Source organism: Chiroxiphia lanceolata, chromosome 4, assembly GCF_009829145.1.
Source record: "Chiroxiphia lanceolata isolate bChiLan1 chromosome 4, bChiLan1.pri, whole genome shotgun sequence".
In the NCBI taxonomy this organism is placed as follows: domain Eukaryota; kingdom Metazoa; phylum Chordata; class Aves; order Passeriformes; family Pipridae; genus Chiroxiphia; species Chiroxiphia lanceolata.
This window is the reverse complement of record NC_045640.1, coordinates 14,095,640-14,114,107: the sequence shown is the minus strand read 5'-3', so window position 1 is coordinate 14,114,107 and position 18,468 is coordinate 14,095,640. Positions and strand designations below refer to the sequence as shown.

Below are 18,468 nucleotides of genomic sequence, written 5' to 3'. Positions count from 1 at the left end.
GAGACGTGTCATAGTAAGTAGAAACTGTTTTCCCAGCCTTACAATATATGTCACATAAGGGCCAACCACATCATAGTCCTCAGTGACTACAGGGATTATTTTTTAATTAGTCCAGTTCAATATTTTGAAGTTAACAGCTCGTGGGAGCTCAGAGCTCTGCTTTCTTAGCAATGAAATAGAGGTTTCTTTGTTTTATTTCCTTTGAGTGGAATTACTACCTCAGCCTTCACTTTCATCTTAGCGATTCAAATAAGAAACAAAGGAAATCATGCTCTTTCTTTGCAAAAGCTATTCATAGGATGTATCTTTGATTTAATCATAGCAATTAAATAAATATGTATGCTTGAAAAGATTAAGATCTGTTCGAGTTCTTAAACTGACCACTTCTGTTTACCTACAGACTAGGTATTGTGCAAAGAGCTGAAATAAGAGCTTCCCTTCCCAGACTCACTATTGACCTTAACTGAGACCGCTCATGTTCAGTGTTTGTAGAGCTAAGATGTTTCCTGTGATCTTTTTGCAGTGCTTCTCTGATTCAGAAATTATTAATCTGCTAAAGAGTAGATAGAGATCAGGAGCTGAACTGAGACAAAATGAACAACATAATTAATGAAGCATCTAATCAACGGGCCCATTGTGGATAATTAATTCTTGCAAGTTAACGTTTAAGAATCCTTGAAGAAATGTTAGGAAGTATTTTAAAATGTGGTGCTCGATCTGATAAATTTAGTTAACAGTCTGTGAAAGAAATTTGTGAATTTGAAGATTCAGTGAACGAAATGTACACAGAGTTTGCAGCGATTTTTTTGTTAACTGTATTGCCGATCTCTTGCATAGCATGATTCAGTTCTCACATTTTTGGAACTGAATTTAACACCTTTGCATTCTTTTATTTCAAGTAGAAAATAATGTTTTGTTAGTTATTTGAATGTCTTTAAATGTTCAGGGGTTTCACCTATAACTGCAAGCTGAATTTTGCAATCTAGTTGCATATTTTGAATTTCATTTTCTTGTTGCTTGCTGAGGATTTGCTGTTTACTGATTAGTTGGTTTATGTTGATTTACAGGTAACTCTTAATGACACTCACAAATGGTAACTTTTTATGTCTCTTGACTGGTTGGATATTTTAGAATTGGACTTCCCAGTTAAATTCTCACTTTTAGGAAGACAAATTAATTTTCTAGTATTCTAGCAAATAGTTATAATTTTTTCCCCATTACAGAAGTCAATAGCTAAATTAGCCCAAATGTTATCTGTTCACAAAAGACCTGGTTGAAACTTTCTTCATTCCAAAGTAAGGTGGTCTCCTGCCTATGTTAATTTTTAGCTGAAGTAGGTTGGATGCAGTGTAGACATATTTTTCATTTTGAGGAATGGCTGTGCTATATACTCTGTGCTTTCTGTTCATGAACCAATAAAAATGAAGTGAATAGTAATTTGCTGCTTATCTTCTACTATCAGGAGTAAAATGATTGGATGTGTAGAGACTCTCAGTCCTTTCTTTACCTTGTCCTTGCACTGAAGCATTTACACTGTGTGAAAAAGTAAATACATTGTCTGACTCATCTAGGTTACAAAGAAGCCTCCAAATAGTACTACAGTTCTCTTGCTTTCATCTTGCTTTCTTTTAACTATTTTAAATTCAGTACAATGGAAAAAAATCAGCAAAGGACTTAAAAGCACTTGGTGTGAATAACTTAATGCAGATCTGAAAAACAGCTGAAGGTTAAAACTCAGTTGACTCTGAATGTGGTCCATATACAAACTGTTGAACTCAAGCTGAATTCTCATGCGAGTATTAAATTGCAGTGCAGCCTTGAATTGACCCTTTAGGAAGAAAACAATGCATATAATAGTTTGTTTGATACCAAGAAGGCACTACATATAAGCATGCAAGCATTTGAACTCCATGAAGGAAAAGAAAGCGGGAAAGATAAAGGCGGTCAGAAAGGTGAAGACTGCATCTAAGAGAAGAGGAAAAAACCACACCACATATTGCCATCTGATTTATCTAGGTATGTTATTCTTCACCTTCAAAGTTGTCAGCAAATTACAAAGAAATAGCTGATCCAGACCAGTACTTTAATCTGGAGTATCTGTTTGATAGAACACCATTTCAACACTCTCAATTACTCTGATTAAATATTAGGTAGCGTCAGTGTTTGACTCATGCCTTTTGCTATAATCAGCATTAAGAATATAAAATGAGAAGAGTGTTCTTTCTGGCTTGCATCTTCAAAAGTGTAAACAAAACCAGAAAAAATCCAAATTTATCCAAATGTCCAAAAATTATCCTATTTATCCAAAATAAATCTGGATAAACCATTCTCCTACAAGTTGCTAAGTAAATTTTCCTGCTGTCTCTTCTAAATCATTTCTTGAGTTTAGTTTCACTTAACTATGCTTACTTTCTTAAGGGAATACAATGGCTCTCAAAATGTTTTCCCAAGACTACAGTTTAATGATACAAGCATTTGGCAGCAGTATTCCAGCTATAATTGTTCTTGACTACTCAATCCCCAGTAGTGGTATATAATACCTCTCAGTTTGAGGATTTGATCTGGTTTTAAAAGCCTGCAAAAAGGCAGGGGGTGGTGGAGAGGCAAAAACAAATGGCCAGATGTGGGAGGGTGGGAAAGGAAACACTTGGGAATTATTGAAACCGACTTCTTTATTGAGGAAAATGTCTGTGCAACCATGCATCTGTAACAATATGACAAGAATTTCATACTTAGGGCACTTAGGAACATCCTGAACTTTTGTTTGGTTTTTGAATAATGAAGATTACACATCTAATTCACACAGAAAAGACTATCAATTGTGGGCACGGACATTCAACTGTGTTATTTATCAAACATTCACTGTACAGCAGTATTGGTCTCTTTCAATGTGACTTCATTTCTGCATTGGTAGAGATTAACATTATTTTAGGCTGTGATAACATATTAATTATAGTTCTGGGGATGTCTGGTGTCCCCACTGCCTGTGATTTCACTGATGTAAAAAAGAAGGGACAAAGGTTCTTGGGCGCGTGGATCTCACTGTCAACAAGATTGGAAACTACAGATCATTTTCATGTGTTCAGCCTAGCAACATCTCACTGATGTGTAGAGTGTGGGATCCAGCTCGTGCTGTTTGCCTGGAGAATTTTTCTGTGGAAAAAAAGTAAATACAAAACAAAGCTCTTACATGCTTCACTCGTGTATAAGCAGGTTTTCTTTACCATCATCCTTCACAGTCCATTAGCACTTATGTATCTTGTAGGGTCAATTTTTCATGTATTTTTATCTGGTATTGTAATTAATTGGACAACAGAGTTAGAGGGAACACTGACAGAGTGCTATACTGTCCAAGAGAGACAGGAAGAGAAAGATGTTTGCTTTAGGAAGACTGAATTCAGCAATTTGAAATTTTGTCTGGAGATGTTAGTACAATTCCCATATTGTTTTGACTAATCTGCTTAATATGAATAGATCTTTAAGAGTATCAGCTGAGTTAATATTTTTTCTTCTCATGGAAAACTTATCCAATGCTAAACTCTGAAATCACTTAAGTTCTGAAAGTTCACCAAGAGAGCTGAACTTTCAAAGGTTCAGCTGAGACAGAATTGTAGCAGCAAGAAGCAAGAGGAAACATATTTCATGGTGTAAGATAAAGAAATTGTAGAAACAGACCATAAAATGTGTTAATGTAAATGGTAGAATGGATAGATTGGGAAAAAATTATTAAAACACTCTAAGAGATGTCTGTATGAGTCAGTCAAACCTTTTAGACTAGCAATTGATTTAGAAGTTCAAAGCAGAAATGCAGGCATTAAGTGAAGAACTTGCTTTAATGGTAAGAAAGAAGTCTAGAAGAAAATTCTGGTCCTGTCTCATCCACGGAAAACATGAGCCTTTGTCACGTATGGATATTATGCAGTGTGTTTTCCTCCTTGAATTCCTTCTCATCATCAAGAGCTAAAGGCCAGCAGAAGGGAAGAAAATATAATGCATAAAAGTGCATTTCATGGTTTACATTTATACATTAATGGCTCGGTCGTGGAAATTCACTAAATGGCTCCTGCAAAAACAGAATGAAGGACTAAACATCGTGTATTTTGAGCCATCTGCAATGCAGGTGGAATTCTAGTATTATTTTTCATTCAGTTTGTCACCTAAATGAGAGGTAGTGACTTGAATACTTTCAGATGGATGTCATGCTGCCTGAGAGGAAGATTCCAGTATGCTTAAAAGCATCTTTTTCTAATAAAACAAATATAGGTGAGTTCATTTTGACTGTAATCAGGCCTCAGTTAGGCTTTCTATACTAATTTAGTACTAATGCATTCCACCTAGAAGTTTGAGAATAGTGGTTTAATAGGTAGCTAGGCATACGGAGGCACAATTTCTGTTTTCCTATTACTTTTAAGTAATTTCAGAAACTATAAAACTACTTCTGTAGGAAGTCAGTATTTTCCTTTTGCTGTAACTCAGGTATGAGGTTGAGTAGCAAGAGCAGGTTTTATACAAAGAATGTAGCAAGAAGGGCAAAACACACAGTCTCCAAAGACTGAACAATTCTAAGTCTTGTAAAATAAATTTTAAAAGAAAGGATAAATAAAAAATAAGATGTGTTTGAGAAAGCTCTGTGATCTGCAGTCTTGCAGAATAAAGTTCAATTTAAGCAAAAAGCTTGAAGGTTTTACAACTTTTACACTGCAAGAGCATAAAAGCACGAGGATTCAGGTGCAAAAGGAATTCCAAGAAGTGCAAAGAAAAGCAGTAGATTACAGGGGCAAAAGGAATTGTGTCTTAACAAGTGTAAAGGAAAGTTACTACTAAAACTTCCTCTGGTCCAAGTGAAATTTAGAATTCAATATAAAGTAACGCTTCCTGTAAAAGTACAAATGGGAAACATAAGATGCTCCTTTTCTTGGCTGACAGAGCAGAAAAGAATCTTAGAGGACTTATTTTTTTTTTCTTGATGGCTAAATTGGGAGAAGAAAGGGGTAAATGTTGAATATATTGACTGAGATATCTTGTAACCTGTGAATACAGCTCAATGTACAGAACAATATGCCTTTTTTTCACTTATCTCACACAAAAAGTTTAATATTTGCTCTCTTATTTCCTTAATAAAGGTGAGTGTTACAGCCTTAAAGGTTTCCGACTGGAATCATGTGTTGGGTCTCTGTATCCTGTGGTCATCAGCTACGAGCCACTACTCCTGTCGGGGGCTGACTGCATTGTACTGATGCAATCGGATTATAGCACCAGGTGGGAGGATCGGTTTTCACTGGAGAAAGAAGAATGAACTACTCTAATGCACCAGAACAGTGGAGGGCTGAGCACAACAAGTAAGTAGCTGTCCTTTGAAGATTTTTTTTTCTTCCAGTGATTAAACTTCCTGCTCAAGTGCTTATACTATACTTATAGTGAAAGCCACTAGCTTGAAACAATTTTCTAATTCACATTGCTTCTTCCTTCCCCACCCTGCCACAGACACTCAATTTCCAATGCACTCTTTTAGAAAGGAAAACTTTAACAGCAAGGCTTATTTTATTATGGAGCTCTATTATGCTGTTTAAAAAAAAAATCACTAAAACATATTCTGGAACATTCTGTAATGCTACATTACTGTTACCTGATGGTCTCTACTAAGTTTACTGTGACTTCACATTAACAGTGATCGCTTAAACATATAATTGATGGAAAAGAAAATTTAAAAAAATTCCACATGATATTGTCAATTTGTATTAAATGCTAAGAGAAGCTTTATAAAAGCATTCTCTTGCACTAATTTTTCAGTACCCTGATCCATGTTACAGCAAAGTAATCCCCTGTGGTTACAGTACTGAGTGAATACTGGAAAACTGTAAATTGTTAACATTAATTTTATCTGTTTTCACATCTCAATTTGAAATGCAAGTGTAAAATATGAAGTTACAAAGTAAATATTTAATGACTTTTTTTCATACTATAACACCCAGGTCTTGCTGGTAAAATCAGAACTCTATTTACATTCTCATTTATTGAGATTTTTCTGTACAAAAACTGTACTAAAATACTAGCTTTAATGGTATAAATTCATGCAACTAAACTAGGAAACACATAAAATAGAATTCATACTGGTGCTACCCTATCTCCTTTTTTAAAAGTTATATGTCTTACAGTAGCTTTTCTGCTTCTGCAAAAGTTTGAAGGGCTCCCTCTTTTTTCCTCAGAATCTAGATTGGCAGCTGCAAGTATAAGAAAGTTCCTTCTGAATATTACTGTTGGTTGGTTGCAGCTGAGAAAAACACAACAAAAAGTGCACATCCATCAGCTGCATGATTCTGCAGTGTGGCATTAAGCAATGCCTCTTTGCCCTGAAAGCACAGGAAAAAGAAAATGGTGGGGAAAGGTGCTTTAAAATGCTTTAAAAATACTGTTGCACAACTTTGGACCTTCTTTTTGGTTCTTGTTTCCATCAGATATAGATCAGCTTGTCTGTAGATTAGAAAATGCTGGTGCTTTCCATGAGGAGAAACCATCATTCTCCCAAGATGTGAAAGACAAATTGCAATACTCCAAAGTATGAATTTACTGTGAATATTTATTTTCAAATGCACAGCATAAATAATCCAAACTGCCCTTACCAGTTTGAAAAAGGAAAAAAAAGATGCAGCTGATGAGCAAGTCAAGAAAACAGCAGGGCCCTGATTGAGAACACGTGTGGGTACCGCAGGTGCCAGCAGTAGCACGGCCAGTAGTGCCACTCCACAACTTGCTGCCCTGCTCAGGAACTGACCCCAGCTACAAAGCCCTCCCACAACACAACAAGGCAGCTGGGACCAGCTGGATGATGGAAGCCAGGGCAGAGAGACAGAAGATAATCCTGGTTTGTGGACACGGAACTGGCCTTTTGAAGTGTAGGAAGAAGTTCAGCAAATGCTTCAATATGTGTGTCAAACACGTGCTGTGGTCAACAACAATTGAAGATGAGAAGTGTAAGGGAATGTCATAATTTGGAATTAATTCTAAACAAAAAACAAACAAAAACCCCCATGAAAACATGAAACAATTACTTTCACAAACCTGTTTGTGATCTTAACGTAGCAGTATCTGTTGTAAAATTAATACAGTGAGTGAAGAAATTGCACTGTATTGATTTCAATTTCACTGACCTTTTATGTCCTAAATTTAAAAAAAAAAAACAACAAAACCCCCTAAACTTTTTAAATGTTCTCAACTTCTCACTCTCTTCTCATGTCTGTAAATAAATTTTATTCTATTTATCTCCAAAACCATTTTTCATGAATTAACAACAAACACTTAACGAAGAGATCTTAAATTTATTAGGTGCTTTTACTGCAACTTCTATAAGACAAATATGTACTCAGAAAAACGGGACCCAGTGTATCAGACAGGTAATTTTTTCATATTAATACTTTTAATATATTCAATATGTCTATAAATTCAGGTATTTTTTACTATGGAGTTTTATAGAAGTGTATCTACTCGAAATCACTAAGGCATTTTTTAAAAAAAACACCATACCATCAACTGCTTTCTACCACTGTTTGTAACAGACTATTTCATGGTAGGAAACTTTCTAGATGGAAGTATTTTGCATTTCAGTAAAAACCTATAAAACTTCAAGGAACTTTCCCCAGGCAACTCTGTCTCTTACATATGTGTAACATATCTGGTCTACTTAAATTGTTTCGGTGACTGCACTGTAACAGCCTCTTCAAATAATTTATAATCTGTGGATTTATTATACAATTGTAAAGTGACAAGATTTATTATATTTAAGGTGGTATTTTAAAGTAATTGGTTTCATCAGTCAATTTTTGGTCCATGTAACCACTTATATTGAAGGCAGTTGCATTACTAATCAAGCCTTCCAGTAGCAGTGCATATCCAGGTAACTGAGTCTTTAGATTTTCACTGAATGTGCAATATTGCACACACAAATCTGAGACACTATAATTACACATTTTACAACACAGACTTAGCGGTTTATTAAAGCCTGCATACACTAGCTACACTGTGTAAAGGGGATATCAGTCATGCCATTTTGGATTTGAACATAACAAAACATTTATTCCACAGTGGGTTTTTTAATATGAAAATCCTCTTTGCTCTTAAAATGGTTTCTGCAAAAAGCCACACAACCTAGGTCCAGGTAAAACGTTCATGCCTATAAATTATATCCATTACTGGGAGAATTTTAATACAGTAGGCAGTAATTATTTTCAATGTCTCTTAAAACTTGTACCAGAAAATATACATTTTCCATAAAATCAAAAAATAAAGTATCTGAAAATGTTCTGTGATCAATCTAGAAAAACGAGCCCAGTATTAAAAGTTAAATTCTGCTTTCACATATACAATTCCAGACCAATGCATAGTATTTGTACAGGTGACAGAAGAGTTTGACTCCCTCTGCAAGATTAAAACACAGCAGCAAAGTATGCAAACTTTTATTTCACAAGTTTCACTTTGTCCTTCCGAACTTTAAATTTGGGATTGTTATTCACTTTCTTATTAAATGTGACAAGGATCTCCTCTTCTGATTTGTACTGTTCAGCAGCTACAGCGTAAAAATGAGCTATAACCTGCACAAAGACAGAGGAATAGTTTTTAGTTAGTAAAGATGACTCCACTTTAAGCAGTAATACATTCATGTTACTGTATTAGAAGTAGCATAGAATCTATGATGCTATAATTTCTTTGCAGAATTAGCACTGAATTTCTTCCGTAACTCAGTAAGCAATAAAGAACCCATCCTTCAGTTGACATTCTGTCAATTGATGTTCTGTTAAATAATGTCAAACCAGGATTTTACAAACTTCAGCATTACAGAAAGAAATTCACAAGACAAAAGGAGATAAAAAAACCCCATGTTTTACCATACCTTTTTTCTTAGTCTTTTAATTGAAATTTCATTGTCTGGAGCCTGTCTCAGAACAGCTTTGATGGTTCCATTCCAGTTGAATTTACCTAGAAAATAATTAGTAAAATTAGGCATTGCCAGGTCTTCTTCTCTAGTATAGTTAGGAAGGTCCTGTCTCCTCAAGCTTAGAGCATGGGCAGTCAAATACCACCTTCAGAGGTCATTAATTGGTAGTTCTCAAATAACAATCTGTATGTTCAAGCAACAGCCACAATGTGTTGGATGATAGGAAGAAGTAGCTTTATCCAAGCATAAACTAAGGTCTGACACATCTGAAATCCAATTTATGATTCACTGAGCAAAAATGAGAGATACCAGGAGGTCCAAGAGAGCTTTTTCCTTTTTCCCCTGTGCTGGCTAATGTGCAGGGAAGAGACCTGTTGTGGTGAAACAAACACACCAGATTCCTCACTGCCCAGTGGAACCAAATGTAGCCAGAGGTTGCCAGCACAGCTGAAGCAACAACTGAGAGAAGTAATTCAGTGTCAGGTGTGAAGTGCAGCACAGGCTACTTACTCTGACCTGGTGTGTATATTGAATATACATTTATGTATGTTGCAGCACAATGTATTTCATGGTTTCCTGCAGAAGCACTGTATTTATAATCTGCATTAGGTCTTTTGCAAGATAGTTTTTAAATTAACTAAATTGTCTCTTTAGGAATACCTTTATTAGTTCCCACACTTTTTTTGTTGTCATTGGTGTTTTCGGTTTTCATTTTCTTTGTTTTGATAGGAGGTTCCTCGGGAGCTGGAATTGGATAAACATACACAAAAAAATTTAGAACCAGAAGAAAAGTTCTGACATGACTTAAAGTTCTGTTCTTCTAACATGAGTTTATATTTGCTAAGAGGTTCAGATTATAAAAAAGAACTGTGCAATCACTGTTAAAAAATAATCTAATTTGTATATGCAACTTCCTACTTAAAAATTCTACTTAGGTAATTTATTAAGCTCTGGAACTGAGAAAAAGCATCTTCAAAACAAACAAAAATATAAGTTGTATAATGAATACCTTCTACATGTTTATGTTTGCGTTTCTTTACTTTTGTTTCCTCTTCAACTGCACCCTGATGGCCATTTCCATTTGTCTCAAATTCATTCTCCACGCTCTCCTTTCCTTTCTTGGACTTTTTACTCTTTTTTACCTCTGACTGGTTTTCTAATTTCAAATCTTTTTTCTCCTTCTTTTTGTTCTTTTGTCTCTCTTCTTTTCGTTCTCTCTTATTCTTTTTCCTCTCAACTTTATCATCTGTAGTTCCATTTTCTTCTGCCACTGTTTTTTCCTCAGTTTCTGCAGACTGGCGCTCTTCCTTCTGTGGTGGTTTGTCCTGTTCTTTTTCATTTGAAATCTTTTGTTGAAAAAGAAGATTATTACAATTTTTACATGCCTTGTTTTGACACTGCAACTTTCCCCTACTACAAAATTTATGAAGAACACTAATTTCTCAAAATCAATTAAATTTCTTACATCTGGTAACACCAGATACCTGAGAAATAGCACGAGTGTGTCTGATTCCTCTTTTAACTAAAGACTAAATGCTAATTAATGTCAAAGAAGAAATGTTATCTTACAACATATATAATTTCTAGTTGAAGTAAATGTCCATGTGTTTTAACATAATTGCTAAATGTAATTAAGGGAGTGACAACTCTTTGATTTACACAAGCAAAACATTACAGCAACATACAGAACCTATTCCCAAATATACAGCCCTTGAGTAATAATCTTAGTTTTGCCACCCAGTTCCCTGTCTTGGGATATGTCTGGGACAACAAACCGTTATAGCATGATGTTAACAAAGGCACTTCTGGTTGTTTTAATTTTACTTTTCTCACCTTAATATATTTGGTCTGCTTCTAACATTCCTTGGCTGATAATTATTTTCTTGTTGAAGAATGAATATATTAATGAAAAAAAAAAAATTTAATTTTAACTTTAAATTTAATAATTACTAGTGAAATACAATTACTGAAATGTTAGTGTGGCTATTTAGTAAGATAATAGATCTTTACACAGGGCAACTTAACACCAACATGGTTTTGTAAGGAGTAATTTCAATTAAATTTGAATGTCCATTGAGTACATAAAATTCAAGGTATGTTTTACAAAGAATATCTTAAGACTTTTTTTAAGAACTCTTAAAGGTGCATTGAAATTATCTGAGCAAGAAAACTGTGCTATATATTTTACTTTAATGCTATGCTCTATGGACAATGCAAATTGTTTGTATTTAAACAGAAGTTTTTCAGATTGAAGATTTATTTTCTTTAAAAATCAGTTTAAGTCAAGAGAGAATATTTTATGACTTAAATGAAGTTCTGTCGACTCAGTATTAATGTTCCAGCAAAACAATGTACTTCAAATTCAATGTCCAGAGCTAATATTATGTTCATATCCTTTAAAAAATGTATTTCTTTCCTTCCTGGCTCTTATATTTGGATTCTTCAGAAAAACTGCAAATAGATTTAACTGGAATCATCAAATCAGAAACATGAAGCATAATCAACATGGGATTAATGCCAAATCTATGCCTACACTCTTCCTCAAAAGAATGTGGGGGGAGAGCATCTTTACCTCAACAGAGAAATGAGATCTGTGACAGCCTTCTAATAGAAGCAATACATGTACACAATCACAACACCACCCTACCAAAACGTGCTAAGCTAGTAATGAAATAGCAAAGAATTAGGCACTGACAAAAAGGTCAGGGTGAGTCCACAATTTGGACAAAGAAGTGGGAGGAATTTCCGTCATGAACTGGAGGATCTTCTCTCTCCCCACTAGTAAGATAGGTGAACTGGGTGCTGTTAATTTTTCAGTCCAATACACATAAATTTGGGGCCAGTAAAGTTCTGAAAAGATATTTGATTCCATCCCAGTGTGTGCTAAAAGACTGGAACCAAAGATAAAGGTAGTGGGTTTTCCTTTCTTTATGTACTAGTAGCATTAAGTTGAATTAGCCTTCTGATTATCATGTCACAATCGTGTCACTGTGTCCAAGTTTTCAATCACAACCTACCCAGTATTCACAACTACTTCAGTGACAGTCTGTTCCACAAGTAAGCAATTCAGTCTAGAAATATTACATTATAACAGAATCCATGGTTATAACAGGAGACAATATTTCTGCCAGCATCTACAAAAGGAGTCTGAAAGGCTTTCCTTCCAGCATTTTGAACCGCATTCTTGTTGTATGATGTTGTACCTCTAACTTAACTTACCTTTCTGGTTGCTTCTGAGAAAACATCCCACACCTGATCTTGTAAAGTGCTGTTAGTAATTCTCAAACTGTTCTTGATCCAATTCTGTGCAGGGAAAAAACAGCAATAACTGAAAATGTGCACCTCTGATTTTCTTTCTTAATTACCATATATTTGGTTCTTGGGTTTATTTTTCATTTAAGAATCTAATCACTGCTTTTGACTAAGATCTGGTTACAAGTTACTGCTATGAATCTCTCAAACCTCCTTACTAAATTGTACTATGGCTATGTACATAATGCCTATGTACTGTTATGAGGCTACACCACTCTCTGAATTGCCTCACCAATAGCAATCCCAAAGAGGTTAAGTATATACAGAAGATAACCACTTGTATTCAAAAGCTTGAGGATTATGTTAATGTCCTACCAAACCTTCTGACTGTTCCCATGAGTTAAAACATTAATGATCTGATCTTATTTATTTGTGTACTGGACACACACTAGTCATGCTCCTCCTTAGTTTATTACAGAAAAGTAAAATTTAAACAAATGTCTCGATGCAAACATTTGAAAGTTGTTTGGGTTATTGCAGGAGCTCCTGGTGAAACAAAGCCATAAATTTCTACTTATCTGTTTACAGTATCAGCAACAGATCAACTTTTAGAAACATGGAATTCTATATAAAACCTAATGTAAAGATTTTTGCATTGCACTGAAAATCCCAGGAAAGGTGCATTAGTAAATTGAACAAAGAACTGCAAAAACATTTGATCTTTCACTGCAACATATATTACCAAAAAGAAAGTGGCTTCTTGACAATATAATTTTCCCTGCTTAGAACATTAACTTTCTAGAAAAATACTTTAACCTTCAGCTCACTAGCAGCAATTTCACCACAGCTCTATTAGGTTCTATCTGAGTGCTTTGGAAGCAAGCATGATCTTCTCTCAGCCTCACCATCTGAGGCACAAAACAGAGAGGAGAAAAAAAAAAGGCAGCTTGTCAGTAATTCTTTACTGATACCACATGAAACATTTGGAATTTACTTTAGTGAAGCGTGCGGTGTGGAAGATTCTGTCAGAATACTGAGTAACAGGAAAACTCTCAAAACAAGATCTTGCCTTCACCAGGGAAAAACAAAGCCAGAGAAGTAAAAAATCTTTAAAAGTATGTCTAAGAATTTGGACATTCAATAGAAATTGGAAATAGGGAAAAAAGAAAGGTATTGAAAAAAGAACAATTTAAAGATTATGCTTAAATGGTGAGTCTCTGGCTTAATACCTAGTTAAACTGGCACACAAAGAGTCCTTTTAAGCACAGAAATGTATTTTACAAATATTGCCTATTTGAAAGTCAGGCATTGCACCATCTGTACCAATGCCCAAATAAGCAATTTGTCCCACCTTTGTTAAAAGAGAGTAGCACTTCCTAAGAAAGTCTGTTTTTAAGCTCACTGCATAGATTACTACAAATCTCCATTAAAACATACCTGAAACTTTACTTTTTTTCTTGGAATGTTATCAAAGGCACGCATCTGCTCCAGGATGTTCCGCACTTTAGGGCTTATATTTGGCTTCTTCATTACTTCATGGATTTTCTAAATAACAAAAACAGAATTAAATCAGAAAAGCAGCATAAGGATCTAATGGTACATCCAAGGAGTGCAAGTTAGAAGTACACTGGAGAGAATCACCCAGCACCCACAGCTGGTATAGTCTGTTCACAGGAAATGTTCAAAATGCATGAGAAAAAGACTGATCTTTGGTTTAATCACAGATCATCAGATGCATCAAAGTTACCTATCTAAGCATTTATACCTATACAGTAAGCACAGGCAAGCAGGACTGCTCACCAGTGCTTTCTGATGTACAAGTTACAATCTGTAATAATACATTTTAAAGTAAAGAAACTGTACCATATTAGGGATTCTTGCAGCATGAAAAAGACCTTTATTAAGAAAAGCAATTGTCAACTTATCGTTTTTTTGCAAGCTTCTGGAGTTAATTGTGAAAAATCAGGCTTACTTAGATGCCACAGTGTCATGGTTTGAGATAGTCCAAAAATCCAATTCCCCAGCTCCATCCCCCTCCCACATCTCAACCCAATGTGAGATGGGTTTTTCCAGACAAAACACAACCAGACTCAGAATAGGGGAAAGGGAATATATTACAGTGACTATACAAATAAATACTACAATACATTATACACAACCTTAGCTATGTCTACTATGACATAAGTATTTACAATGGATCAGATCTCTTCTCCCCTCCAAATAATAAGTCCAGGAGGGAAAGAAGGACAGATCCCTTCCAGTCTCTCAGGGCAGCAGCTTTTTCAGAGTAGCAGTCACTAAGCAGCAGCATCTTCTAAGGCAGCAGGCTCTCTCTCTCTCTTCTGTTTCTTGCAGCAGCTGATAGTTGGATCTCTGCCAGCACTCACGAGGGGGTATCCCCCTCGGCCACTCGTCTCTCCAAACGAGGAGTCTTCCGTGGGCTGCGTTTCCCAGGACAAGGGCGCTATCACCACGTCATATCACGAAGCACAGGGGGTCTTCGCGACGGTCCTTATCTTCGGGGGACTCAGCCCCTTGCAGAGCTCCTGTGCCCTGCCTCAAAGATGGCTGCGAGCTTCTTTGTAGCTTGCAGCAAGGGAGGGCCTCAAGGTCAACCTCCACACACCATCCTGGCTGAGCTCTCAGGACGACTGAGCTTCTTAGCTCCTCTACTCCATCTAGGACTTCTAATCAGTAAGAGTCCACCCCCTCCATTTTTGGAGGGGTCTCCAACGAGGTTTAGGGGAGTTTTGCAGTCCTTACCCCCAAGCTTTCTCTCTGTAGAAACTTAGCTCTGTTCTCTGCTGCTGGTTCTCTACCTCAGCTTGAGCAGCTCTGAGTCTTCCTTGGCTGCATGCTGTTTCTGCTGCTTCCCTGGTTCAGGTCTTATCAGTTGGCTTTTAGCCATAACCTCTGGACGCTGCCGCCGCTTCTGCTCTGTCTCTGCTCACTCACGATGGAAAACATCCTCCAGCTCACAGCTACAGACACATAGTCCAGCTTAACACTGTTCCAAGTCTCTGTAGCCCCCAACTGGGGCTGAGGGGGGGGGGCCACAGGCCCCGAGGGGCTCAGAGCCCCTTCCTCTCGTGGCTCACAACATGGCTGCTTCTTCTAACCCAAAACTACCACTCTTCTCTTCCGTTTGGTTGTGGTATGTTTACATTTTTGCAGGAGCGCTCATTGGACAGAATTTCAAAACTTCCAGGGGTTTCCACCCCTTGGGGTCTACCACTTTTCTTATCCTCTGGGGGAAAACAAAGTCCAAACCACTACACACAGTTTGATATCCTTTTCTTTTGGCAGCAGTGCCAGCTTCCGCAACCACTAATCCCTGTAAGACTGTTCAGGATATTCCCATGCTATGGGTGTCAGCACAAGAGAACAGAGATTAGGCCAGGGCAGTTCCTCATGGCAGTTCCTTGAACAGCACTGCTGCTTGTGGGGGTGAAAAACGGCTGAGCTTCCTGGAACTTAAAGATGCAGCCACTGGACACTGGAGAGTCTTCCTGTACTAAGGTTTTGTGGATGTGTTAAGACTATTGGAAAAGGGTGTTTGGTAATAATCCCTCAGCTTTCTGTGTAGGAAGAACTTACTTCTGAGGCAGGCTTACAGTGTTCATGAGCAATAGCTCTCACATCATGCTGCCTTTAACAATGTCCTCAAACCACGTTCAATCTCAACCACTACTCATGTTTGAATGTATTACTCATATACCTTGCGTGTGTGTGTAGCTTAGTACCTTGTTAGGTTGTGTTCTATACAAGACAGAAATCAACCAATTCATGTATGAAGGTGATTAACTTATTACTAATGGGGTTTTAAATGGGGTTTGAGTTCCTTCCACAAATCAACGAAGAGCCTTAAGAGGGCAGATTCTTGCACAAGACAGAAAGGGTATTAGACATTTTCATCTGTGCTGGAGCCTCTCTTGTTCAACATATTTACAAAATATCCGACAAGAGGACAGGAAAATTTTCCTGATGATTGTGAAGCTATTCAGGATGAGGACTATAAGGATTGCAGAAAGATTTTAAGAAAGTGAGTGACTAGGTAATAAAAGGGTGAATTACAGCCACAAATTCATGTAAAGCAGGATGCAAAGGAAAAGCAATCTTCACATCTAAAATGGCAGGCTTTAAGTTGATCGCTGGAGCTTAGACACAAGATATTGGGTTTAAAACAACCAATTCCATGAAAATGCCATCACAATGATCAGCAGCAGCAAAAAAACAAAACCAAAAAAAAAAAACCCACAAAAATATATTGACTGGTAAAAATCACTTTGAAAGATACAAAGAAGGACACAGAAAACATCATTATGACACATAGTAAATCTATGGTTCATCCATATTTTCAACTCTATTTCACAAGCATACAGTAGAACTGGGAAGACTTCACAGGACCAAAGAGATAACTTAAATATGAAGAACAACTGAGCAGGGTAGAATTTCTCAGCCTGGAGCACACACTCAGCATGCAACTGAGAAAACTACATTAAATCAAACTAGTAAGAGATAAATTCAAAACAAACAAAAGATGTATTTCTTACCAGGATAAGCAAAAGACCTACCTAAGACATGTCAAAAGAAAGTTGAGGATATTGGGAAAAACAGATCTCTGGTTTGATCCAGTATAGCCTTTTTAGTGTCTATAACGATTATAAACAATAGTTATTTATCATATCTGTATATAATACAAACTTACCTGAATCCACTCCTGCTGTTTGGCATCTCCTTTGTTAGTTTTGGCTTCAAAACCTTTTCCACCATATTTCTGGTCTTCACTTACGCACTTCATATGTTCCTTATAGTCATCACCCCTGAACATACGAGATTTTTAACCACAGGTCACAGAGATGCTTCAGTCCTTTGAAACGTGCAACACCTAATCAACAAATTAAGTATGTTCCAAAAAGAACATTATTGCCAATTTCACTCTCTCTGCAGTAGCAGAGTAAATAACACCTGTTGATGATCAGAAGTTGAAAGCTCTGTCGCTGATGTCTGTTTACTGTTGAGGTTTAGCTGTCTGTGGGGTTCAAACTTGGATGATTAAGCCTGAATTTCTATAAGAACACATATATTTTTTAAATACAAATATTATTATTCAGACGTAGCCACATTTAATTCTAAAAAACCACAGAAAAAACTTGTATTTGTGACAACCTCTACAGAGTGAGAAAAGCTATTTCACATCCTTTACCTACCAGAAATCCTTGCCACAATCCATGCAAGACAGGCACTGACAGTTTCTGCAGATGTTCACATGCTTTTCAACCTGTGCTTTCTTCACAGCTTCTCCACATGCATTGCATGTGAAAACTACCATGTTGGCGAGTGGTCGGGAGCTTCCAAGAACTGGGTACAATCTCCTTCCTCCACATACAAGCACAACCCTAGAAACACAAAGAGATCTTACACTTACAGCTTGGAAAAAACACGCGGATGGCCGAAAAGCACCTGCACGTGCACCCACCCACAGACGGGGCGAGCAGTCCCATCCTGCAGGTGCAGGAGCTCGCCTTGCCTGACACCCTGAGCACAGGGGAGAGCAGCGACCCGGGAACCAGCACTCCCAGTACTCACCACCCCAACCTGGGAACCAGTAACCCCCAAACAAGGAACCAGTAACCCCTGTACCCGCCACCCCAAACGAGGAATCGGCAATCCCCGTACCTGCCACCCCAACATGGGAACCAGTGACCCCCAATCCAGGAACCAGTGACCCCCACACCCACCACCCCAAACCGGGAACCAGTAACCTCCATATCCATGACCCCGACCCAGGAGCCACTAAACCCCATACCCACTGACCCCGACCCAGGAACCACTAAACCCCATACCCACCGCCCCAACCGGGGAACTAATGACCCCCCATTACCACCACCCAACCAGAGAAACAATAACCCCCAACCCAGGAACCAGCAATCCCTGTACCCACCACCCCGATCCGCCTCCTTTTCCCGGCACGACCTCCCCCGGCCCTTCCGTCCCGCTCCCCTCAGCAGACCCGGCCCGGCCGGGTCCAGGCGAGCGGCGCTGCCGAGGGGAAGCCCGGCCATAAGCGTACCCGCCACCCGCGCTCCTGGCCGGCAGCCGCTGATGCCGTGCCGCCTCTCCCGCTCCTGCTCTCTCTCTCTCCCATTCCCATTCCCATTCCCGTCCCCTGCACCCCTGCACCCCCGCACCTCAGCGGCCGCCGCCTCCCGCAGCCGCCCCGCGCGGCACGTGCCGCCGCCCTGTTCCCGCCGCGCCTCGGCCCCGCTCCGCCCGGCGCCTGCGCC

General features: G+C 38.0%; 1 protein-coding gene across 5 annotated transcripts; it reads right to left on the bottom strand.

The window, feature by feature from the left end:
- Positions 1-7,315: 7,315 nt before the first annotated feature.
- LYAR (Ly1 antibody reactive) lies at positions 7,316-18,448 on the bottom strand. Of its 5 annotated transcripts, none has more exons than XM_032686057.1 (9): positions 18,373-18,448; positions 17,392-17,580; positions 16,890-17,004; positions 13,619-13,726; positions 12,149-12,232; positions 9,939-10,275; positions 9,590-9,673; positions 8,885-8,970; positions 7,316-8,585 (listed from the first exon to the last, which is right to left on the bottom strand). In XM_032686057.1, the coding sequence occupies exons 2-9, from the start codon at positions 17,511-17,513 to the stop codon at positions 8,451-8,453; spliced, it is 1,071 nt and encodes a 356-aa protein (XP_032541948.1). In that variant the 5' UTR covers positions 17,514-17,580; positions 18,373-18,448; the 3' UTR covers positions 7,316-8,450. The 5 variants fall into 5 exon arrangements, with proteins under 5 accessions (XP_032541948.1, XP_032541952.1, XP_032541950.1 ...); XM_032686061.1 differs by lacking the exon at positions 18,373-18,448 and adding an exon at positions 18,270-18,329; XM_032686059.1 differs by lacking the exon at positions 18,373-18,448 and adding an exon at positions 18,195-18,215.
- Between the last annotated feature and the right edge of the window lie 20 nt (positions 18,449-18,468).